This window comes from Phalacrocorax aristotelis, chromosome Z, assembly GCF_949628215.1.
Source record: "Phalacrocorax aristotelis chromosome Z, bGulAri2.1, whole genome shotgun sequence".
NCBI lineage: Eukaryota > Metazoa > Chordata > Aves > Suliformes > Phalacrocoracidae > Phalacrocorax > Phalacrocorax aristotelis.
Window position 1 is genome coordinate 72,255,809 of NC_134311.1, and position 27,013 is coordinate 72,282,821.

The following is a 27,013-nucleotide window of genomic DNA, read 5'->3' on the forward strand; positions in this document are numbered from 1 at the left end:
ATAAAAATTACTTTGATTTACATATATATATTAAAAAACTTAAAAATAAATTCATTTAAAATTGCTCCTATCTTAAAATCTGGGTTTTTCTTTTAAACGCAAATGTTTCAGCTATGACAGTAAGCTGCAGATATGGGAGCTGCTAAGCAAAGGAGGGTTCCCAGTGCTATTCTGTCCTTTGTAGAAAAATTTGTTGATCCTTTACTGTAAAATCATGCAACAAGACAGAATGGATCAGCTTAATGTGTTTAGGAAGTAAACTTGCCCCCATGATATAAGCCATTAAAGAGATAAGGTCTGCAAGGACTAACTCTTCCTAAAGGTGAGCCAGTAATATTTAAATACTTAGCTGTACTATTTGAATTAGAGAGGAAATGGTTTAGACAGCTGATGAATGTCAAAATGTTCAAAGATCCCAATGCCTTCCAGTCAGTTTGGGCTTCCTTCATCTGTCTTACATCTTTAAGGAGCAACTCTGACCTAAGGTACTCCCTGCCATCGTATCTGAAGCAGAAGTAGGGATTTACTCAGATGCCTCTGACTTTATCTACTGTCTTTTTGTGTAACATACCTTTCCTGACATGCCGGTTAGGAGGGTCAGGGTGGCTGACAGTCTTGGTAACAGTAGATAGGTACAGAAATGAAGGCAGCTGTTTGTCTACAAAGAAGCTAGGCAGCATCCAAGGCAGCCAGCTTGGCAGGACCATATCTCACCAAGCAAGAATCCAAGAGGGGGAACTCTTCAGCCTACTGCTATGATAACCAAAAGCATCTCTAAACATCCTAGAACAGAAGACACAGCACAGCAATGCCTGGAGCAGCCCTTGACTGCAGGCTGTCAGTCACCTGCCTCACAGGCATGAGGCTGGCTGATGGCTTTATTCATAGGTACCAGCAAATACCAGGCTTATCTGGTGGAAGATGTTCCTGCTACAGGCAATAGCAGCAACTTCCCATCTGAAAAATTTAAAATGCCTTCTCTCATTCTAGCAGCACATGGCTACTGCAAGCTTTACTACAAACCTTACTGGGTTCTTTTCCGTCAAAGTCCTTGAAAGCTTCCTGATAGCTGAGGGAAAACAGATGTGCTCACCAGCAATGAAGACACACTGTAAAATAAACTCCCATGTCATATTTAGCCCCATAAACGCTCCTCTTCTGAAAGTCACTTCTCTCCCACAGCTAGATTAAGTGCCCTCCACCTTGTTGGCATCTTCCAGGGACTCACAGCCCTAGGCGCTGTCTCCTGAGCACCAACGAACTCAAGGTCTCAAGATCAGCAGACAGGAGCAAAGAATCACACCCACTGTATCAGTGTGTTCACACATCACCCACTAATTTGGGGTTCAGAAAAAGGGTAGCAAAAACTCTCCTACCAAAGAGTGCATTCGGCAATACTGGGAGGTACTCAGCACCAAGCTGAGCACAGAGCACAGCTATGGGAGCTATGGATGCAGGGCAAAGGCCAAGCCTGTGGCTTGTGCATCACTCATTCTTCAGAGACTCAAATTTATCTGGAGGAAGCAAAGATAAATAGCACTGGATAAGGCTGGCCCTACTTTCAGTTTGTTTTCTTCCTGCTGGGATTCGGATGCTCTGCTTTGTACAACGTTTCACCAGGAATCTGCTTGCTTATTCCCCTCACAGCACTTCCTACTGTCTTTATTAGACTGGTATGTTAACAGCCAAGGAGTGAGGAACTGGACATTAGACTCCTCCCTGTTTGTCCTGTCAGTGGCCGTGTTCCCATGTCAGACACAGTATGCAGCTGAGCAATGGGTGCCAGAGGCCAGAAAAGCTCAGGGGTATTTAGTGAATTGCAATTCACAGCTCTTGGTTTCAATTCTGACAGTGCTCATTGAGCAGGATTTCCAATTTACAGACAAAATATGAAGTTCCCTGCCCTGTGTGCACAGAAAGCAGACACACACAGCATGCAGGCTTGCATCCAAACCCCCAAGCTGTCTGATGCTGCTAAATCAGAGATAGCATCTGCAGTGTGCCTGACAGACCTCCCATCATCACAGGACCGAGAAGGCTTGCAGCAGGTATGGGAGAGCTGGCCCTGGGGCCTGGCTGGGTGCTGAAGGTCCCAGATACCACTGTGGCAGCTCACCGTGGCAACAGGGGTGGGAGAAGGGTGGGAGCTGTGGCCAGCCCTGGCTCCCCACGTCTTGCTATATATCTGTGTGACCGTGTTTGCACCGTCCCTGTCCAGCTCTGCTCTTAGTGCTTTCATAGATCTATTTCACCGTCCTCAGAGAAGCACTCTGCTGTTTCACAGGCTGCATCAGTGCCGTTAAGACCCATCTGGTCCACACACTTTCTAGACCGATTTTGAAGATCCAGCAATTAGCAGCCAGATTTTACAGGCCAGCAAAGAAATACATTTTTTCCACTAGGATCCCACATAGTTTCCTGATTCCTATTAAATATTTAGTGAAATTCTGTGACTGCTATAAAGCAGTAGAACAGGATTCAAAGATCCAAGCAACCAAACAAATGCATTACAACTTCTCTGCCCTTTTAAACCTCAGGCTAACATTTTCCAACATCCCAAGACCTTCAGGGACTCTTAAATTTTATAAGTGAAGTTTTCTTCACAAACTAGTGCCAGTACAACTAACAGGCAAAGAAAATTACTTATACTTTGCTTGCAGACACCAGAAAAGAAATAAAGAACCTGAAAACCCACAATAAGGTGGTTTGGATCTTAAAAGGAATAGGAGGGAGAAGAACAATACAGGACTAGAGGAGAATCTATTAGTAAGCAGCAGTGAGAGCAGAAGGCAGAAAGTAAGTTCAGCATCTGTATGAAATACAGAGCGAAAAGCAGCATCAAAGCAGAAAGAGCTCCTTTTCAGGCAAATATTACATGATCTGCAAGGGATGCTTTGCGCTAGAATTTCTAATCCACAAGAATCCATAGCCAAGGCACAATTTAAAAATAACCAGCTACAGAAACTGACTCTCCAGAAGGTACAGTCTGATACCATCTCAAAAAAGATCGGGATTTTGTTAATTATTGTCAAAGATACTTAGGAAGAAGCATTTGGACATTTACCTTGCCTAACCTTAAAGTAGCTCAAAAACTGCCCAAAAGGTTTTGAACAAGGTATAAACATGCTGCAAAATATTTTTTCCAGCATTTCTGCCACAGCAGTGTCTTTCACTTTCTGCCATCTCCAATATGCCTAAATGAGCCCAAAACTTCCGGATGAACTTCTCTGTGTTGAAGGAGTCTTTCCAAAAAACGGAGAAACTTGACCCTGTGGGAGATAGGATTTCATCCAGCAGGGCTGTAACTCTGCAGTGAGCTCACCCAGCCGCTAAGAACAACAAGAAAGGTGCTGATCTTGACCCTGTTTTCTACAGCAAGCATAATGGCAACCCTTCCCAAGCACAGCCGCCCTTCCTGCCCACACTTCCCTCCAGGAGAGGACAAGGGAGCAAACACAAGGCCGATGCTTGTTGGCCACTAAATGCCTCATGGTGCTGCAGTGAGAAGTGCAGTGTCTGGTCCTTGACAGACCAGCGCAGCTGCAGCTGCAACAGCCAGTTACTGGATGCAGAGTTCAGCACAGGGAGCAGGACTGCAGCTAAGGACTGTTCCGACAAGGAAGCCTCTGGCAGATTGAGGTATCTGGATCCCAGTTACAACCTGGCTGGCCCATGGATGCTTTTCCTACTCTTCTGTATTTCTCCACATGCACTGAATGATGGAAGTGACCTCTTTAGTGAGGATACAGTGGCCTCTACTCTTGGGACATCAGAGGTTAATTAGACTTTTTGCCCTGTTTGCACTGGGCCACGTCTGCAAGGCAGGGCTGGTAGCAAGAAAAAAGTAGAGAAAACTGGGGCTGGAGGGGAGGCTCCTCTGTGCAGACATTGTACTGACCCAGTGTGAGAGGTGTAGTTTGCCTCCATAGAGGTTTTGAGCTAAATGATTCTCACCATCAGGTTTCTGCTCTGTTGTTCCTTCAGGCTACATTCTCCCAATTGCCACTTGAGATCTTAATGCTCCTCATTCCTATTTCGGATCCAGCTTCCTTGGTTTCAGGTCTCTGTTGTTCTTCTTTCTTCTCTAAATTTCTGTTTCTCCTTTAGAGTTACCCCCTAACAGTACCCTTAGAGGGCTAAATGCCTTTTTTTTTCACTGAACTACCCACAGCAAACACCTATTTTGTGCTCCTTAGCAGTGAAGGCAACAGGAAAGGCATTGAGCCAGTTCTGAGACAGCTGATCTTTATTCTAACCTTGATAGCAACCGTCTGTCTTTTCTTTTATTTCCTTTACATCAAACTTTTCGTTTGCCTGAAGCCAAAGGAATAAAATATTATGTGAAGCGGTAACATCTCAGAGGCAATGAAAGCTGCAAAATCTGTTTCTCTGGCTGCAGATGACAGATTTAGGAGACTGCCCATCATCAGAAACGAAACAATGTGCTGGTGTGACAGTGGCTTATGAACAAAATGGTTTTTCTTCTCCTAAGTGCAGTGAATACAATCAGTTTCCTGGAAAGGCCTTTTTCTATGGAGCTGTGCCCAGCAGCACAGAGTGGGGTGGAGCACAGAAGGTCACGCTGACTTTAGAGGGATTTTGTAACTGAACTCATTTACTTGCATCAGCAAAACAAGACCTCAGTGAGTCGGGGTGGCTTCATGCCAAGTGCAGACTTATTTAAGGACTGGAACATTGGAAGTAGAGATGGAGAAGGGATCACAAAATTACAGGACAAACTCCAGTGAGCAAGTCTCAGGTGTGTTTTATCTGGTTTACTTTTGAGATGGGACTTCCACAGGTTCCACTGGGACACTATTCTGCAGGCTGACACTCCTCCTAGTTTCCTTTGTCAGTTTGCAGACTATTACTGTCCTGCCTCGTCCTTTCTGTCCTAACCATGAGCGTCACATTTAAGCTGCATGGCGTTTGGTAAAGAATTAGTAATCAGTGGCCAGTCCTTTCTCCTCCAATGCACAAATATAAGGCAGAAAATAAGTCTTGCAGGATGCCATCTGAAGCTCCATGGTATCAGCTCCTCAGGGTGGCCAGATCAGCTTCAGTAAACTAACAATGAGCCAAGTTGCTTTTCTAACTAGTGATCTCTCCATAGCAATTCCAAACCATGCTGTGCACATGGGCAAGCCTGCCACAGCTGAGATAAGCACAGCCAAAAGAAACATTCCCTTTGCAGGTCTTAGGGACAACACTCTGCAGTGAGAATTTAGTCAGTAATTCTGATGGTAAGCAAGTAAAAAAATATTTTCAACCCTCTGCAGCAGTATTGGCTCTGTACTAGTCCCAGCAGCAAGCAGAAATAACACCCTTTTTGTATGATGTGAAAGTGAACTAGAAGAACACAGTGGAAACAAATCTGTTGAATAAGATGTGTTTTAGGAGGGAGATTGAATAGCAGAAACAAACATTTGCACAGCAGAGAGTTTCAGTTATCAATCCCTGTTTCTGAACTGCTCCAGCTTCCAAACACTTCAAACCTAAAATATTTAGTATATCCCAGTGATCAAAGCTAAGACAAAAAGCACTATTCTCAGTTGTAAATAAACCCTAAGCATCATCTTTTTAAAAAGAAGGGAGAAAGTAGAAACAAAGCTCAAAGGCTGGCAAAGGAAGAGGCTCTATGCTCAGGGCCCCTTCCCAGCAGGGTGCCACTTCTCCCCAGAGGAGACTGCTCTCATGGGCTCTGGGTGCCAAGTTGTCCCGCTTCAGCCACCCTCATTAACATCCAGAGCCAAGACCTGGGACGGAGCTCGTGGCTCAAACAGATACTCTGTCCAGACACTTGCTTTCTAGGGGTACTCAGTGCTGGAGATGATGGGAGTGTGAGGATTTTGCTGGCTATTTGGAGCATTGTTTTGACTACAGTGGGTTTAGCTTAACTCCAAACAGGCTTTTGCCTAGCAGAACATGACAGGTTTGACAGTTCCCGAGGAGCTGACTCCTTTTAAGCTAGTATTTGCAGCCAAAAGCAGAGGCCTGAATTCACTGACCTGGGAGAGTATTTCTAGTTCTATGTTCCTGTAAGACCTACGGTTTTGGTGCTGTATTAGCCACATTGCACTGCATGCACATAAATTCACATGTCTGTGTATGTGTTTATTCCTTTCTGGCTTTGGATCTTAATCAATTGGTGGTAAGGAATTAGAACTGTGTAATTTAAAGCAAACCAGAACTTTCTATTATTTACAATGCAGTAGCACTTAATACATGGAAGACAATTGCCAAACTATAAGAAGCCATAGCTATGCTCTTTAAAAATATGGGGGACAGTATCAGTCAGACAAATTCATTCTTAGGTAACAGAATTAGAAAATTTATATTATTCTATTTTGCTCTTAATAATGGGCTATGTTTCATCAGCTTTGTTTTACGCAAACTTACTGAGATATTACTAAGTCACTGAAGATGAAATGGCACAGAAAAAGAGCTGTCAGCCTGCTTTACTCACTTCCCATTTTGCTCCCATTGTGAGAGGGCTGTATTGTTTCAAAAGAAAGGAGCCAGGCAGTCCAGAGAACAAAGGCTCCTAATTGTTCGGGAGAACTTTGTTACTTTTCTAATTGATCTTCAAAGTCATGGGCTTACAGTTTCTACAAAAGTGAGGACGGCACAGGGTAGTCTAGACAAAGACCTGGTTTCAGACTAGGTGGGGTGTTGTTGGAGGAGAATAGAATATCTTTGAACTAAATGTGAGAAACAAGGCATCACTTTTCAGAATGATTTAATGCTGAATGAGGAATAAAAATCCAGAGTCTCAACCCAACTGATAGTCCCTCATGTCCCTTTTCCTCCCATCAAGTGGAGAAAAAACCTTTTCTAAACCTTTTGGCTGATATTGGCAAATGCCTACAGTTCAGATCTTTCCAACAGAGGTACAAGCTCTTCTGATTGCAGTGCAATCACCTTATTACTATCCTTGCTCACTAGTTTCATAGCAAGTCAAAAACTGTGAAGTTTACTAAAAATATCAGTACTTTATTGCACAAGAAAACTAAGAATAATGATTCTCAGCACTCAAGCTTTGGAAATAAAACAAAAAAGCAGGAACTAGAAGCTATTTGTACCTACATCTCCCCATATACATGAGGCAGTTACTCTCTTTTTCAAAGCTATCTCCCTACAGTGCCTAATGATTTTTTCCACCTCTGAGACACATTGCTGCCAAATGGTACACATAAACATACCTCTAAAAACCCCATACAGACTTCTTCTATTGCTGAATGTACCTGCTTCTGGTCTGTAGGGATGAGGCCACCAATAACACCCCTTAAGCACCATCTGTCCTTCCCAAAATCATCTGGGGCGCAAATGATCTGGGATTCTGGTGTCTGTAGTGTGCAGTAACAATGGGTGACCTCCTGTAGCATGCTACAGCAAAGCCACAAAAAGCTGCACATAGGACTTAGTATTTTTTCAGGTTTTTTTACTGGAAGCCGAAATGGCAATGGGAGAGTCTTGGAGTTCTCTGCACATGTGTGTGTGTTTGTGTGTGTGCCTGAAACATTGTATTGTGGTAACAACCCATGGCTGGCGCTATGTTAACAGTAAGCAGAGATAAAAATGTTTGCTAGAAGAAAAGCTTTGGGCAGACAGGCGGCAAATACAAAATTCAGGTCTTTTCTGAAATGTTACATTTGCATAACCTCTCTGTTTATAGCAAGCACCAGTCTTGCTCTTGGCATATTCCATATTCATCTGCAGCCTCACCAGGATCTCTTGATTTCTTGGGCTTTTATTGGAAGGTGCAGTAACAAGGAGACACGGCTGGGGAAAAATCCATGCACAACATGTGCCAAAGTACAAGGAACATTGATAGTGCGCCTAGACGAATGACCGTACTAGGCAGCCTAAATCAGGTGACAGCAGCAATTAATGGCAACAACACCTGTAGCCCAGTCTAGCAAACCAAGTACACCCCTGCACTTCAGCATGCGCATACAGACCATGTTGAAATACATGCTGCTACACTTCTGCTGATATAAATGAGATCAGAGGGCATATAACTTCCATGGCTCCAATCTTAACTCAGATTACATTGTAGGCATAACTGTAAAGTCAGCTGGATGTAGCAACATATTCACCCCAGTCCTTCACAGTATCATCCATCTGGTCATTCTTTGTGACAGATCCCAGAGTGACATTACTTTAAGAGCATTACCTGCACATCACAATTCTTAATTCACTAGAATACTTCAAGGTCAATTATAAGGTAGCGTATCTTGAATCCCAGTGGCAGGCGTTCCACAGGCAGCTGCCCCTGGGTTTATTGTGCCCAACAGAGCACTTCTTTAGGGCTGATATACACATTTTACACACTGCTCATCACTTGCTTCTCCGTGATTTTGTATTTGGAACATAATAGCATTGCATGCTGGTATATACGGAGAAGATCAGTTTCTCCCCAAACAGAAGTAATTTATAATAATGAAAACTATGGAGAAATGATCGTTTATAGCAAACTTTGCTAACTTGTTTAGTTTCTGTTGAGGACCAAGGATTCATGCAATTGCTTTGCCTTTCTGTATATTTCAACATTAGCTTGAAATACAACTTAATAATCAATCACTAAAGCATGTATTAAACCAACATCTTTACCCATACACCACCTTCCCTGCTGCGCACAAACTCAGCCCAATTAAAAGCTCAGTTAGGTGAAAGGAAAAGTACCCTTACCTGCCACACTGGCTCTGTGTGCTTTCCTGACTTGGCACTACTCTTGTAGCTGGGCTGGGAGGCTGCCTTCTTCAGGTTGTAAATGGCCACATTGCCGTCATAGAAGCCCACTGCCACGAGGTAGGGGTGGTTGCTATGGAAGTCCAGGCACATGATGCCACTCTCACTGCTGAAGACATACTCTGGGAAGGAGGGGTTCTTCATGGTGTAGAGCAGGAGCATGCCCTGGCCCTGCTTCATGAAGTCATCTAAACAACGAGAAGCTCTGCTGTTAAATCAGTTTCCAAGATCCTCTACATTTAAGACATACAGTCTGGCAGAACTCATCTATGCCTAAAACACATGTGAATGCAAAGTCATGCGGGAAGGACATCAGTCATGGGACCAAAGGGTCATCTTGGTGTACCTACATCTGAACATGCTTTCCTCCATTGATATGTCATCCCCAGGACATGGTGACAATGTGCTTATGCAGAAAAAAATACTGTTTAGGCAGTTTTTTTCTAGGAGACAGACTTGAGAAGGCTTGGAGGAAAAGTGCAGAGGAAGAAAGAAGCTTGTAGACACTTCCTTCTTTGGACTAGGATTTCACTTACATTGCAGACATGCAGGCTGAACCAAGGATAGCAGCATTTCAATTTCTGTATTGGCAATATTTGATACTACATCCTCCACTGCATCTTCAAAGAAAAGCATTTAACTGAGGTATCTGTAAAGCTTCATATCCACTGCCATTACACATACCTGTACAATGCACAAGTTACTACAGCTCAATTTTCTGCTTATGTCTTAACATCTCTTCCTTGCTTGGAAGAGCTCTTTTTTTTTGCCAAGACTTACCATTTTTTTTCTATTTCATTTCACCTTTCCTTTGCATTCCCTGAAATTAGCTCTCCCTATTCTTAATAGGACCACCTTTCTTTTGTGGTTTTTTTTTAATGTCCTGACTGTCTCTGCAATTCTCAGGTTTTCTGATCATCTGAAAAAACAATTTCCAAATTCTTTTAAAGGGGAAAAGACGCCGTTGATGTAGATAAGCTCTCCAGAAGCAAAGAAGCAGCTTTCCTAATCTATGAAAACAATGCTTTCTCTGAGACTACCCTCGCCAAGCACTTTTTCTTACTGTCAAATGCCCCCAGGCACAGAGCATATGGGAAACAAATTTATTGCTTTCTATGCTTCAGGTACCTATTATATGTCCTATTTCCAGAACAGAAATTTCCTATTTCCAGAAATTTCCTTTTAAAAGTGCTTCCTACCTTTCTCAACATTTTGACCAGCCTGCAGGATAGGACTTGGTAAACGTGTGCCCCAGTGATAACACTAACTTCAGAGAACTTTCCTTGGTGGCAAGCTGATCACAAATCAGCATGCAGGTACAGACATTGCTTATCTCCAATTTCTCAGGGTGACACAGAGAACATTCAGAGAACCAGTAAAGAAACTCACATATCAACAAAACTATTACTGCTGCTTTGCATTGGGATTGTGGAAATATTCTGTTATCACAGGTCTCACTGTACCAGGGAGCAGGGTAGTGAAATGGCTTTCTTATTTCGCAGAAAGGTGAGGTTCCAAATCTTGGCATTACTTTAAATATCTCTGGACCCCAGTAATACTTTTGGAAGAGGGGGAAGCTTATTCCTAGAACTGTAGCTGAAAAGGAAGTGAACTTGCTTTCTCCATCAGAGATTTTCCCCGTCCATTGAATCCACAGAATTGTCGTCATTCTTAGCCAAGTAATGTCATTGAACTGGTATTAAGTGGGGGTCCAGCTATGATAAGGATGAATTCCTCTTCTCTGCAGGAGCAAAAACACTTGAGAGGGCTGTGGAAATTACCTACCAGGAGTGACTCACAGCAGAATGGACTATGAAGTCAAATTGGTTAGCCAGCCCTTGAATTCAACCTGTTTCATACACTTAATTCTCCTGGTCTGTGCTGACCAGCCAGGCATATTTCCAAAAACTCTGTGGTGCACATTCATTTTCTATCCATTGGGACTGTGCTGAGGGGCCTCAAAGAGCTGTCCCCCATGGTCCCTGCACAGACAGTGGAGGAGACACCTCTTCAGAGGGTGATTCAGCCACCAAAGATATGAACTGGATTCTGGAGGTGCGTCTCTCTCTGCTGATCTGGCAGTATCATAGGCCAGCCGCACACCTCAATTAGAGATGAAGGAGCAGGCCTTTATTGGGTAAAATAACTCAGCAGCTTCAGCAAGTCTATCTGGGTGTTAGCCTGGCAGAGGAAAAGCAAGGTCTTGGGAAGAAGCTCTGGCAGTGTGAAACGCATGGTTCAGTTTGCAGATTAAGACACCCAAATGCAAGTCTACATGTGGGTGCCTGTCTGTGTTCAGAGTCTCAGCTCCTGCTACTATCAGGAGAGATCAATCAATCCACTTCACTAAGTGTAGAAAACTCACCTTAAAGAAGATCCCTATATTAGGACTGCTGATTTACTCTCTGGACTCCACTGACTGTAATGGCCAGCTCTCTACTGACTCTTAAACCCATCTTAATTCCAAGAGCTGAATCCTACTAATTTTCCTCTTTATGTTATGAAATATCGTGGATGTGGGTTAAATCACAGATGTGTGAATACTGCACGTAAGTCTGGATAATATGATTGCTAAAGCACAGTCTATTTCTGGTGGAAGGCAAAGTGATGAGAATAATCCATAATTAACACTGAAGCATGGCACATAAATCCCAGTAAAACAATAACCTTCTGAGAGCAGACATATAAATCCATTTCAATGAAGGGTAAATTCTCACCCAGAGTACTAAACTGTGACATACCAACATGTTCTTTAATAAATGAAAAAAAGAGGCTTATTTCATTAGCGATACTCAATGTTCCAGAATGGCAGGGACAGCACATACCCATAGCAGCATATCTGTGGTATAGCTTTGAAGCATGGCTTCTTCAAGAGAAAGGTTTGTGTTTTTCACTAAAAAACTAGCAGAGCACTGCAGTGTGCCCTGAATCCTGTGTAGCTTGTCTCTCAGGATGTAGATAGCTCACCGAAACAATGTTAGAAGACCACAGAGCGCACAGCAGAGCAGAGGGTGCAGACCCAAGAGCTGCAATGGCTACACCACTGTTGGGGTTAAAGCAGCAGCTTCAGATATGGGACAGCTTCTCTGCACTGCACGGATGCACCAGCATGCACTGGAAAAGCAGAGAGTATCTGCCCCATGCAGAGCCACAAAGTGCAAACTGGCTCTTTTTCTGAGATACAAGAGCTGGAGATACTAGAGATATCAGACAGTTATTCTGACAATCAGTGCCAGCAGGAGTTGTTGTTCTACTTTAGAGGACACAAGGCAGCATAGCAAGAAGTGGCGGACTCTTGCTGTAATGAGCAAGAGTTGCATGTCATGAGGATCCTGAGTGTTCACCCGAGGGGAGGTTAAATTTCAGACCCTGAGATGTAACACGTTTTTGTGGGAAGAGAAGTTTTGCTAATTGAAGATGCAGATAGCATGATTACTGGTCTCAACCTAGAGAGCTGAGCCTGAAAGCATCACATGCAATCAGAAATAGGTCTCAAACCAGCTATTACTGCTGTCTAAAATATTCACCTGCATTTGCATTTAAAGCTGGACAGATTCAGCCCAAACCCTTTTCAGAAAAATAGCAATTTAGTGGTAGCAAAGTACTCAGAATATCATTATGGTACGACCAAATACTTCATGCAAAACAAAAATCTGGAAAGCATCTAAGTCTTTCATTCTGATGCTTACTAAGTGTCTGTTTTAAACAGATTTTTCATTTAGATTTTTCCTTAATTGAATTTTGAATTTAGAATTTAGAATTGAATTTAGAAGAATCAGCATATGCTCAATATCAGACCAAAATATTTTGTTTGCTGGACAGAAATTTTTTTTTTCATCTTTCCCTTTTGGTTCACCAAAAAAACTGATGAGACCATGGTTTTCCTCCAAAATGCTTAGTGGCTGAACCCATATGCTCAACACAGAGATATCCTCAAATTAGAAGCTACAATGCTTGGGGTAAATCCTGCATTCACATAGTAAATCTCAATGTGGGGTCCCTTTATGGTCATGAGACCAAGTAGATATTTTTACTACACAAGAAGCCAGTGCTACAGTTTCTTGCATGATAAACTGGCAAATCACCTTCTCTTTGGAGGATTTAAAACCCAAAACTTTGCAGTGTTACATCTTAGGCCCCGTGATACATGGGTTTCTATAAATCAAGTCTGCCAGCTATCTCCCTGATATGGCTCGAACCAAGAAATCACCATTCTAAAAGGAACCACTGCTGCTTAAAATCTGTCCTTTCTCCTCCAAGAGCCCTTCTAAAAAAGGAAGCAAGATGGAGAAGCATGGCTGTGAACAACGGCTTGTTTCTGAGCATTGCAGCTGCACAAGCACATCTACTCTGCTTTCCTAGATATGCCCATGCTTTGATGAGCTTGCTGGCTGGGGCTCTATCCTTTAGCCTTGGATTTCGGAGAAGCCAACAGAAGGGGTTGGCTGTGCTTTACACTCAGTTAGGTAATCTCCTCTGGGGAGAAGAGATCAGTTTCAAAGATAAAAATTTTCGTACCCAAAGAAATGGCTCAGGTCTTTACTTGCATTTCAGTTATTTAAAATGTAGAGGACAAAAAAGGTTATCTGTGGGCCATCAGATTTCTCCAAGCAAATTATTATTGTTATTAAAAAGGTCTACAAAACCCTAAGCACAGCCCAAGAACTTGCTTGTGCCACAGCCTGCGTGGCACAGACAAATGACTGAGCAAGTCACAAATTCATGAATTCTCAACACTTTTTATTCTATCAATGAGTAAAACCTGTGCAGCATGGCACTGAGCACAAGCTAATCTAACCCAATGTGAAACATGCTGGGTAAGCTTGCACTGCTTCAGCAAGACTCTTTCCTGGCTTATGTAAATAGCTCTGCCAACTCCACGCTTTGCTGCAATCACAGAATTGGTGTGCTGTAAGAAAGGAAACCGCTGGCACTTTGAGCTTAACTGTATGCCAATAGTTCAGAAAAATGAGGAAAGAACAAATCTTTCCAAGCACCTCAGAGAGTTTGGGCATGTGCTGAATATGTTTTCAAAGTCTCTTGAGGACTAACAATAATAACTGGAAGTTTTATAGCATTTCAGAGTGCTTTAAGCAGGTATTCACAGTGTTCCTTTTTACAGCCAAGGGAATGAGAAAGGGCAGTGGAGGGGACTGCCAAAGACACCACAGCAAGCTGAAAGAACATGGAACAGAACTGGGACTTCACAAGGCTCTGCTCAAGGCGGCCCCAACCCAGGATGCCTGAGAAATTTAAGCTAGGATCACAGATGACCATTCTATTCCTTAAGATGCCCAGAAGTACCTCCCTCTATTGCTGTGTTGATACAAGCCCTGATCACTGTGGATCTGGCTGTGAACCACGTTGTGGGCAGAGAAGAGACTAACACTGAACTTTCAAAGCAGTCTCTTCCCAGAAAAAAGATGTTTTGAGAATTCTTACTTCGTAGCTCAAGGCCAGAACACCTGGCTTCCTCTGTTTCGCAGCTCACTATGTTACTGGTATGTCTTGTTCTGAGTCTAATAACTTGGTTTTGGCTAGTATATGCATACTTCATTTGAAGATCTCAGGAGACAGAGAAACCACTGTCTCATTTTGCAGTTTGTTTCAATGTTTAATTGCTTTGAGTGATTAAAAAGCTACACCTAATTCCTCATTTGACTTACCTAGCTTCCTACTGTTAATTCTTACTATGCCTATCTTGACTGGATGAAGGACTTTCATATCTGGTGCTTCTCTTCATTAAGATACTTTAAGACTGAACACTAGTCACCTTTCAGCATACTTTTAATAACCTTTACAGCCTGAACTCAAAAAGCCCATTTATTTTCACCAGCAAAAAGCTGGGAGCCAACACAAGTTTTGCCACACCAGTCAAAGGCACTGCCTTCACAGCTGCAAGGTTAAAGCCACTTCTCAATAGACGTGGAGGAAAGTAGAATATTAAGAAACTTTCCACAGATATGTAGAGGACATCTGACCATGAGCCAGCACTGTGCCCTTGTGGCCAAGAAGGCCAACGGTGTCCTGCAGTGCATTAAAAAAAGTGTGGCCAGCAGGTCGAGGGGGGTTATCCTCCTCCTCTACTCTGCCCTAGTGAGGCCACATCTGGAGAACTGCGTCCAGTTCCAGGTTCCCTAATTCAGGAAAGACAGGGAACTACTGGAGAGAGTCCAGCGGAGAGCTATGAAGATGATGAGGGGACTGGAGCATCTCCCTTATGAGGAAAGGGTGAGAGACCTGGGTTTGTCCAGCCTGGGGAAGAGAAGACTGAGGGGGGATCTTATCAATGCTTATAAATATCTGAAGGGTGGGTGTCAAGAGGATGGGGCTAGACTCTTTTCAGTGGTGCCCAGCGACAGGCCAAGGGGCAATGGGCACAAGTTGGAACACGGGAAGTTCCACTTAAACATGAGGAAAAACTTCTTTCCTGTGCGGGTGCCAGAGCAGTGGAACAGGCTGCCCAGGGAGGTTGCGGAGTCCCTTCCCTGGAGACATTCAAAGCCCGCCTGGACACATTCCTGTGCCCCCTGCTCTGGGTGTGCCTGCTCAAGCAGGGGGGTTGGACAAGGTGATCTCCAGAGGTCCCTTCCAACCCCTGCCAGTCTGTGATTCTGTGATTCTGTGATCACATGCCTAGGGCCTGTGCTAGGGCCAGTCAAAATTCACTTGCAGTCCAAATTTCAACTGGATATTGCAATCTCTTCTTTAGGGCATCTTCTCCAACTCTCACATCAACCTGGGGCTCTTTATTGAACTATCTACAGTTTTCTGCATGCTTTGAAAAATATTGGCTCCAGAACCAAACACAATATTCCAGTAACAGTCTTGCTAATGCTTAAATCATATCTCTGCTGCCACTAAGGACTCTCTGTTTGCACTCCAGGGTCATGTTCACCCTTCTTGGCAAGATACCACACTGGGAACTCAGATTTATTGCTTGTCCACAAAAACCTTATTTTCTTCCATTTTTGTTAGAGTTGCTGCCTTCCAAAACGCAGCACTCCTCTTTGTTTAGAGAGGTATAATGTTATATTTGGCTGCATTGAAACACATTTGGTTTGAATAATTCCAGCTTACCACAAGATTAATCACTTTGTACGACAGCCCTGTTCCCAGCATGATTTACAACTCCACCTGCCTTTTCATCAGTCACACAATTCATCTGCTGTGATTTTTTATTTCCATCCAGAGGACCAATGAAAACAACCACGGATCCCAACAGCACCCCCTGTGACACACTGTCTCAGATGATAATTCCACTGGCATTTTTTTTCTGACATTTGCCAGTGGAGTTTGAACCCCCTGTTGAGACCACCTGTGCCAGGCTGAACTGAGTGAGCACAGGCACTTCCCACCCCAGGGAAATATGTACACTCTGGTCAGCAGTGTTGACACTGCAAGATCTGCAAGCTCTGAGCAAGTCCATCAGTGCAGTGGAGGCAAATCATAGATCATTTTGGTTATGCTGATTTGGGTGTTTGAATGTCAGATTTAACATTCCACTTGACACCTTTCACCAGCTGCTGGACTAATTCCTGACACTCCTGATCAAGTTAATGTTATTAGCTGGGGCTCTGTTTAGGAAGCACAGAACTTGCAGTTTAGATAGGAGAGGGAAAAAAACAGAACTACTAAGTCTTTTGGACATTTTAGAAAAGACAAAATTGACAGGTGACAAGGCAAGCTGTAATTTATATATGTCCTGAGGCCATGTTGCAGTCCTAGTAACCGCTGTGGGCTTTGCACATGTCAGAGGCAAGACACACACCTCAGAAACGCAGATGGATAGATACAAACAGCCTTTAAGAAAATGAGCTGTTGGGTATGTTTGCATCTTAGTTTAAAACACAGGCTGGCAAAGTAACATAAGAGAGACCGCAGTCAACTGGGCCAACAGAACTGAGAGATTTAGGAAATGCCTGGAACTATGCACTGTTTGTCAGTGCATGCGAGAGGAGAGTCTCAGAAGCAGACAAGAACAGGGGTGAACAGGATGAAAAGATGTAGCGCCTTCCTGAAATCAGCAGGAGGATCTGGCTTGCAGCTCAGCTCTCCCCTGGTTTACATAAAGCCGAGCTGGTGAGCACTGCAAAAAGAGAAGGAATATATGACTGGGCTGAGTTTGCAATGCTGTAGGTAAAACCAGAGTTCTCTCATTCTGATCAGACCAGGTTTTGCATGATAGGTCTAGCAGACACTACAATTCTTTTTAAAATAAGATATTCATAAGAGTTTGGTTTTACAGTGTAAATAGTGATTGTGCAACTGTCTGTATGTTATGAGTGCTAATTTAGACTCTCAAATAAAATGGAGAGTCCATATCTTTATCTTGTATGATAAGGGTATAAGACTAGCAATGGAGAGTTTTGTATTCCAGACATTGCTGTGCCAAGACCAGCTAATGTAGTCTTTGTCCTTTCTTCTCTATACTTCTCACAACACTTCTGAGGATACACGTCACAGATGAGGGAAGGAAAGGGTGACTGATGGAGATTCAGAAATTCCAAATATCAATAATGTCAAAAGCAACACTCCTGTTTTCAGAAATGCATTTATGTTTTGACCCGCAGCTAGACAGACAGCAATCTCAACTAAGTCACCCCCACAGCTCCTAAGAAATCAGTGAGCAGAGGACACTTCCCAGCTCCAACACCCAGGAGGACGCACTTGTCTCCACAGAGCACTCTGGAGCTGGGAAGCTGGTCAAGTGCTAATCCTACCATTACACATCTGGCAGCAGTTGGCACAAGCAGCTGAACTATTGCTCCTGCCTTTCTTGTTTTTCTCAGCTTAAGATGCAATCCTGATAGTGTTTCACTATTTAATACCTGAGGCTCTATTTCCTCTATCCCTGCTCTAAGGAACTGGCATACTTGATAGCATTTGCAACCAACCAAATATTCAAGAGTGCCATCAAGTGGCCAAGTGGGGGGCTTCCAGGAAGCACACGTTCAGAAATCCCCAGGATCATGCAAAAAATGGACATCTATAAATGTGCTGCCTTTGGATAATGACACCAGCCTGCTGTTACTGTAAACAAGCCAGGCTGCCAGCATCTCAGTATTCCTGACCTGAAGTGCTCTGAGGGGGATGCACACGCTGCAGGAGACACTTATGTATTCCATAATTAAAGGACAAGAATGGTAGAGTTTTATGATGGTGCTGCGGCCTCTTGAAAGCAGACAGATGCCTGATGAGATGGACATGTACAGCCCAGACCGTGGAGGAGGCAATTAGAAATTATACTGCAACTCAGAGAACTTTTCTGAAGACATTTGGCAGAAGACCCAGATTTGATTGAGGAGCAAAGAGGCAGAGTTATACACACAGGCCAACCTGCAGTCAATTTTGCACAGGCACGTACTTCAAGAAACGATGAATATTAAGAGCAGCCATTACAATTCAGACTTCTGCCTCGATCCCCTTTGCAGCAGTGGTTAACATCAAATGCTCAGGGAAGTTGACATGGTTTAGCCCCAGCTGGCAATCAAGCCCCACGCAGCTGCTCACTCACTACCCCACAGTGGGATGGGGGTGAGAATCAGAAGGGTAATAATGAGAAAACTCATGGGTTAAGATAAGAACAGCGTAATAGGTAAAGCAAAAGCCACGCACACAAGCAAAACAAAACAAGGAATTAATTCACTGCTACCCATGGGCCGGCAGGTGCTCAGCCATCTCCAGGAAAGCAGGGCTCCATCACATGTAATGGTGGCTTGGGAAGACAAACGCCATCACTCCAAACGTCCCCGCCTTCCTTCTTCTTCCCCCAGCTCTATATGCTGAGCACGACGCCATATGGTATGGAATATCCCTTTGGTCAGTTGGGGTCAGCTGTCCCAGCTTTGTTCCATCCCAACCTCTTGTGCCCCCCAGCCCACTCACTGGTGGGGTGGGGTGAGAGGCAGAAAAGGCCTTGACTCTATGTAAGCCCAGCACAGCAACAGCGAAAACATCCCTGTGTTATCAACACTGATTCCAGCACAAACCCAAAACATAGACCCATACCAGCTATTATGAAGAAAATTAACCAGACAAAATGAGCACGAAGTGTATAAAAACAGGGCATAAATACAGTGATATTTTTTTCCAGGACACTGTCTAGACCCCTGCTACTTTGTGGTTAAGCATATCCCAAGTCCCTAATGATCCTCTTCCCATTCCCCTGAGCAGCCAGCTACCGATCATTAAATCTGGACAGTATCTTTCAGCACTTCTCTTTGTATACGGCTGGAATATACACCAGATATTTAGTTCTTCTCACAGTAATTTGGTTTTTTTGGCTTGCTTTTATTTTTAGTGCATGAAATACTGTGCATCTCAAGCAGATACGTGAAGCGTATAATTGGTTAGTTAAGCAGTTTTTAAGAGCTACTAAAAGTAGATTTCAGAGAAAAACTATTAGTTTTCTAAAAAAACTGAATTAAAACAAAAGCAACTTTTATATTTATTAGTCTCAAATAAAGCCAGTTCGCAATATATATATGGCAACAAAGCAATAGCTTTCAATCCTTTGAATAGATAACAAAGGCAGGGGGGGAAAAAAGGCAGTTATGGAAAGAAGAGGATCCTCCAGAGCGAAATTTCCAAACAGCAACTAGCTGTTAGGAGGGAATGGAACTTGTCCAAAAGGTTCACATAAAACATCAAGTAGCTATGCATACCGTGGACCAAATTTTGGCTCACACTTATATATGAAAAAAGAAAGAAAAGAATCACAGAATAGCTGAGGTTGGAAGGTACCTCTGGAGATCATCTAGTCCAATCCCCCCTGCTTAAAGCAGGATCAGCTAGAACAAGATGCCTAGGACTGTGTTGAGTCACGTGCTTAATATCTCTGAGGGCATATCTCCACAACCTCTCTAGGCTGAGGAGATACTTTCCATTGCTCAGCCAACCTCACAGTAAAGAAGTTTTATCTTATGTTTAAAGGGACTTTTCTCTATGTCAGTTCGTGTCCATTGTCTTCTGTCCTTTCACTTGATACCACTGAGAAGAGTCCAGCTCTGTTTTGTCATTTCCTCCCATACACACAAGAAGAAATTTCCACCTTTCTCTAATGACAGCCAGCTTTGTAGACTCCCAGCTCTGGGAAGCCAACCACTATGTACACCAAACCAGACTACAAGTCTGGTCAACACCACAGTTTCACTGTGGGAGTTAAAGGGGAGTTTAGCTCCCCATTATCTCCCGTCATAGAACTATAGAATCATTAAGGTTGGAAAAGACCTCTAGGATCATCCAGTCCAACCACCAACCCAACACCACCATGTCTCCTAAGCCATGCCCTCAAGTACCACATCTACACATTTTTTGAACACCCCCAGGGATGGTGACCCCACCTCCTCTCTGGGCAGCCTGTTCCAATGCCTGACCACTCTTTCAGTGAAGAAGCTTTTCTTAATATCCAGTCTAAACCTCCCCTGACGCAGCTTGAGGCCATTTCCTCTCATTCTATCGCTAGTAACTTAGGAGAAGAGACCAACACCCACCTCACTACAACCTCCTTTCTGGTAGTTGTAGAAAGCAATAAGGTCCCCCCTCAGCCTCCTCTTCTCCAGGCTAAACAATCCCAGTTCCCTCAGCCACTCCTCATAAGACTTGTTCTCCAGCCCCTTCACCATCTTCGTTGCCCTTCTCTGTCCTCACCAGCCAGGCTGCTGCTGGACAGTCTGGCTTCCCTCCAGCATCTCTGCAGCAGAGGAAGAAACCTGGGACTGCATAGCATCTAGAAAGCATGTGCTGCTCCAGAGCATCACTCTCCTATCCTCTGTGAACCAAGGTGGGGAAGACAGTTCACCTGGGCACCTCCCCTGGACATGAAGGGGTTGCATCTGACCCTGAGCAAGACAAAGTTAAACTGCCTGGAAAACTGAACACAGAGAAACACTCAGACACTTCAGAGAGCAAACACCATGCTAGAATGTGAAAAAGGAGCTCCCAGTGTTCTGCTGGGGTGATCCTGTTCTTCTAAGCACAGCCTTACAGCGTGAGAATCTACTGTGCTGTCTTCTCTTTTAAGAACTCACTAAACAGTAAAAAAGCCAATACAACTTTCCTACTATGAAGATCTCTTACACAGTGCTGGAAACCACTTCATCAGGCAGGCAGCATTTGATAGGAGAAGATGGAGAATGCCAGTGAAACTCAGTCAGCTCTCTTATACGTGGAGGAATCCGGTGAGAGTAACTCAGCGCTGAATGAGTTGGCAATAGTCTTGCAGCAATATCTGCTGCTTTTTTTTATGGCAGGTGACACTCTTTCCAACAGCAGTTACTTGCTAAAATTTAGCAATTATCTAAACCCACTGTGATAATGTTGAAGATTAAGGATGCCTAGATTACCCAGTCTTACACACAGAGTAAGGCACCAGTTCTTAACACAGGAAAGTTGTATTCTCCTTATCTTGTAGCCAGGAAAACAGAAATGTAGAGGAGTTGCTCAAGACACAACTCAAAGCTAGTTACATGATTCACTGCTTAAATTCCTCACTGATACAAAGATTTAAGTATCCCTGAATAATTTTTTTCTTGCCTTCTCTAGTTGACACAATATCCTATAACTCACTTTTATCCTCTCTCACATATATCACAGCAAAGTGCTATCCTTGACAACAAAACATGCAGCACTCATAAATATAAATATAAAAATATAAACCCAAACCCAACAACAACAAAAAAAAACCCCACCACAGAACATGCAGAGTTTTTACACTGTTCTGGTGTTGGAAGTTTTTAAAAACTGAAAATTTGGTCTGCACTTATTCTTCAGTGTCCAGAACTTTTAAAGTATTCCTTATAGAACCTTAACCTGTAGCGGCCTATAATATGAGTCAGTGGAGGTTAACATCCAGATATTCCTGGGTATATTCTGACAGTTTGGCAGCCTAGCAAATATTACCAAGCATGAAATGGAGAATTGAAAACTATGATTGAGTTCCCTACCTGGGGATCAGCAGAGAAAAATGTTATGCTGAAAAATATGTGTTTTTGTTTTGCAGCAGCAAAAAAAACAAAGGTAAGCTAAGAATAGTTTTAATGTCTCACAAGTTTCAACTCTATTGAAAACATTACATTAGATAGATTTCCTTCAGCTTTTTACTGATCCATTCTGCTGAAAAAATGGTGCTCACTCATCTCCAGAACAAAAGACAGATAAGTCTTTGAAGAAAAAGTCTTTAATGGGGCCTTACAAAATTTCTTTGTACCATTCTGCCCTAGGAATAATGGCAAGCTATCTAACTTCAGGAGCTTACAAAGTAACATACATATTGCTAGAATTAATGATGGAATGAGCCCAATGCAGATTTATAAATTCTAAGGCCAAAGGAGATCATTGTGATGAATAAATCCTGTATTTGTTCCTATGCTTAATTACTTCCACCATTAAAAATTCAATTTACTTCCAGCTTTCTGAGATCTCTGAGTTCTACTTCCAGTTACTAGGTTCTGTCCCAGATGAAAAAGTAAGATGAAAGAGTTCTGTTCTGTAATATATCTCGTTCCTTTCTCTTCAAGTAACTAACAGACAGTAATCAAATCACTATTTAAACTTCTCCTTAATAAGCTAAGTTGAGCTGTTTAAGTTTTTCACTGTAAGGCAGAGTTTCCAAACATAAGTCATACTGTGGCTCGTCTCTGAACCTTTTTCAATTTTAACATCGATTTTGAAGACTGAACTGTCTGGTTCAGCTATTAAGCTGGATACAACATTCCAGTAAAGGTGTCACCACCACCATACATGGAAGCAGCACCTCCTCCCTCCTGCTACTCTCTAGTATGTGAATGCATACAGCATCCCACGTCAGACGTCCTAAGATGCACTTCTGCAACAGCTCTTCCAGATTTAGCTAGAAGTTTTCTTTCTCAAAGTGCACATCAAGAGCGTAGAATATTTACAAGTCCAGTTTCACAACTGACACGAAACAATCTAACCATGGACTACTGCTAAAGATCCTGGTCTCTCTTTCCCTCTGTCATTTCTTCTTCCCTCCTCTGTGATCTAACCCCAGTGACCCTCCGCTTGCTGATCTGGCTGAAAAACTAATTATTTTAAATGGCATTGTTGTCTCAGGGTACTAATGGTGATATTGCATGCATGTAACAATTTATATAACTAGCTGTGCTTAAATGAAATCAAAGGAGGACTAGGTGTTTAAAGCTGCCCAGTGACCCAGCTCTCTGACTGGATACCAACCAGCAAAGACAGACAGCTGACTTAGCAAGTTTCCTGCTCTTTGCAGGAGCAGGGGATGATTGGGACAAGTTAGGGGCTCTTCAAAACAGAATCATGGTGTGATGGCACAAGTCTGGAGAAGCAGCACTCCAGGTTGAATAACCTCTCTGAAAAAGCACCTCTAGAGCCAATGCCCCTCGATGGGAATTGCTGGAATACAGCCTCCTCTTTCTAGGACTGCGCTATGGGATCTGAGGTGAATGCAGCTCTGGATGCATGCCGTCTCTTATGGGTCCCTTGACTTGGCTTTTTCATCAGTAAGAATGGAAGCAGTGCTGCCTGATCTTATCTGAGAAGACACAGACAGTCAAGGCAGAAAGGAACACAGCACGCCACAGCAATGGAGATCATCTAAGTAACTAAAACAGGCAGGTGGAGATCCTGCCTCCTCTGAAATCCCAGGTCACTGTGGAGGAGCCCTCACATCCATTGGCTCTGACATCAGTCTAACAGACAAATGGATAACTGCAGCACCAGGCTGGAAGGCAAAGGCAACTAGAAATTAGCCCTCCTGGGTGAAGTACAATATAAGTCATCCAACCCACAAGTATTTCTACCTTAACCCTTTCTGCAAGCCATGTTTGGCCTGGAGGAGAATAAGAGCTTCTCATTGTTTTCTTTATATTTTGTAATAGCTAGATACCATAGGTGGAGCAGAAGGGGCTTCAAATGAACAGGAGAAAGCTGACCTCTGGTGTTGGGTACAGAGAGAAGACAGCAAGTTCCTGTGCTCTTGAGCACTCCTACTCAGTTTGTGTAGTTCTCTAGTAAGAGTCACTCACTAGCATTGCTTCAGACAGATGAATAAAACCAGCTGATGAATGAAAGCAACATGTAGCAACAGGCTACAGTGCTTGGCAGGGGTATTGCTGTTTTCATTTCTGTGCTTTCATATTAGTTCTTCCTCCACAAAGCATCTAATCAGCTGATGCTGTACAGCAGAAAATTAATGGTTTCCTTCAGAGAGCCGCCTCATGATGCCAGAGAGCATGGCAGGATTGTTTGTAAATACTTGATTAGAAAAAGCAAGTAAAATTGGCGTGAAAACATGCAAGAATTAATGCTGTGCCACTATCCAATAGGGATATTTATAGTACAGAGGTGATGCCAGCCAAAATTAACGCATGTGGTACTACCTTCACCAGCAACTCTGCCTATACAAAGCCAGCATTCCCTCAGATCCAGTCTGTAAACAGCTGATTGACAGGAGCTGACATAGTTTCCAGGGGATACATTGGGTATTCTGCTCTGCTCTGTCTTTATATAGCACACAAATTGAGGGCGCTGGAGCATCCTCTGAGCCTTTGTGTACGCCCTCAGCCTTCTCTTTGCCAATGAAAGAAGGGGACAGGGCTCAGCGTGGGAACCAGCCCTACTTCCCCTGCACTCAGTGTGCTTTGAAAATCTCCCGACCACGAACAAAATACATGACCAGACATTAACCCATGCATGTTTCTACTGACGTTTTCATGCAACAGAACCCTATTTTGGTGAGGTGTTTCCTTGCAGGATTATCTCTCCAAAGAAAGGGATATAGGTGGATCACAGCCTGTGATGAGCTTCAAGCCATCTGCATGCACATCTGCACAATGAATTAAAAGGTCCCTGCTGCTATAAGGCAGCATGGCCACAGGAAGGAAGACTCTCCTCCAGGAAGGATGTGTCCTTGCTTGCCCACCTGGCTGAAGTGGGAAATCCCTCATCTGGTTTCCAGTCCACACTTTGTCCCTTCACTTCTGAATATCAGGTTTGGAGACGTAACAAACCCTCTGGCACGGGGTGCCAGCTGCAAGTTTGCAAGTTTTTTTCCAGCATGTGAGACTGATCATGCTGGGACAAGCAGTTTAAGAGTAGATAAGAGCACCCATCCTCTTGAGTTTTAAGACACTTGTCTTAAAAGTGCCACACATTTGACTGAACCCATTAGGCAGAATTAAGCCTGGCCTGATATAAAGAACTGATTCCTGGGGCCCCACTCCAGCCTGATTTTATAGAATTCTTTACATTCATACTTTGACTTTTGTATGAAACCAACACTGCAATAGCCAAAGATTAAAAACAAACCAATGTGCTAATTTACAGTTCCTTCCAGCAGGCAAGGAAAAACTTTCTCTTGTAACGCAGAAGGCAGAAATTGTCAAAAAACTTCTCAATGAAAACAGTGGGCTGATTCTGATCTTGTGTATGTGAACAGAAATTAGATATAATTGCATAGTCAGACATGCTGGTAAGCCTAGGTAGGAAATCAGAATACAGCCAGGTGGCGTTTTAGATATTGCCTGATTGCCTTCTCCTCCCAACACAGAAAATACCAGTAAGGTGTGGTAATCATCCTAACTGACGGTAAACTTTCATTGCCCAGTTATCTCAGTCATTACATGTGGTTTTCAGAATTCCTGCTCTGCAGCTGTTTGCCCAAACTGACAATAATTTCTTTTTCCAGTTCAGCTAGAAGTCACATTCCCTTCTTTCTCTTAACTAATTCTGCAGTTATGTAAATACATGCATTAAGTAGAAGAAAAAAATTAATAAATAATCATTGAAAAGCTGAGAGACCTGGGTGTGTCCAGCCTGGAGAAGAGAAGACTGAGGGAGGATCTTATCAATGCTTATAAATATCTGAAGGGTGGGTGTCAAGAGGATGGGACTGGGCTCTTTTCAATAGTGCCCAATGACAGGCCAAGGGGCAATGGGCACAAGTTGGAACACGGGAAGTTCCACTTAAACATGAGGAAAAACTTCTTTCCTGTGAGGGTGACAGAGCAGTGGCACAGGCTGCCCAGGGAGGTTGTGGGGTCCCTTCCCTGGAGACATTCAAACCCCACCTGGACACAGTCCTGTGCCCCCTGCTCTGGGTGTGCCTGCTCAAGCAGGGGGGTTGGACAAGGTGATCTCCAGAGGTCCCTTCCAACCCCCACCATTCTGTGATTCCATAATAGTGCAAATGGAACCCAGTGAGGCTTAGAGAAAACTGACGATTCAAGAAATAGTAGAATTCAAATTGGGAAAACAATAGTTTGTTAAAATGTGAATCAGCTGGTGGTCAACATAACATGGTCCCAACTGACTGTCATTTCTAAATTAATTGAGATTTCCTTTTGGTGGCACCTACCTTGAGAGCCCAGTTGAAGTCATTTATACACTGTAGGACAACTCAAGAAACAGCATTACACTCCTAGTATTCAGGCTGGGGCTACATATTGTCAGCTGAAATACCATATGCAAGAAATGATAAGAATTTGTTTGAAAGAAGAAAAGGAAATTGCAATTTTCAGAGCATGCTGTGAAGCCTGGAAGGATTAGAGGCTGTCAGAGATCCTGCAGTACATGAGGCATATAGGAAGTAGTTAAGCTCTGATGCTTTTAAAGTATGGGAGATCCTAGTGGGGCTTGGCATTTGGTTGGAATTCTTGAAAACACTTTTGCCAATCTGAAAATGTAGTTCAAACTTTCCTTTGCAAAACTTAATTAATTCTTCTCAGTGGGAATCCAAATTTGGGAAATTATATTTAAAAGATCATAAATAGTTCAGCCACAACAGCAATCTAATCATTAAGATAAACTGAAGTGCTTTACAGGAAGCAAACGAATGGCAAGGAAAATCAAACTAGCAAAACTGGACCAGACCCATGACCTACCAATCATTTCCTATCGTATTCCAGGGAACAGTGTAGAGCTGCGAGCTGGTCTCACAAGACATGTCAAACAGCAAAAGTTGTAAGTCATCAGATCTGCACAGCCCTGAACTCACTGGGATTTTTTCTCAGATCACAGAAGTTAATTTCCTTGGGAACCACTGTCTCTACCTTCATCAGGGAACAGTGCTTAGAGAGCTGTGCAAGACGTCCTATAGACCAGACCAGCGATAGGGCTGCCAATTCTTGCAAGTTTATCAGGAGTGTTGCAACTGCAGGAGGGTTTTTTCCCAGTCTTAGCTTCATTATTTGAACACAAGTTCTGCTTCTGCTTTGTTTCAGAACAAAACATTGCTACCCCTCACAGCAATCAAGCAAAGTTTTTAAAC

The 27,013-nt window shown here is 43.2% G+C and overlaps 1 protein-coding gene across 1 annotated transcript in view; it reads right to left on the reverse strand.

The window, feature by feature from the left end:
- DNAI1 (dynein axonemal intermediate chain 1) overlaps positions 1-27,013 on the reverse strand; it is a 151,848-nt gene that overhangs the window by 69,560 nt on the left and 55,275 nt on the right. The window contains exon 13 of the mRNA XM_075079030.1: positions 8,692-8,939. Within this exon, the coding sequence (XP_074935131.1) occupies positions 8,692-8,939 (248 nt within the window). The remainder of the gene's footprint in view (positions 1-8,691; positions 8,940-27,013) is intronic.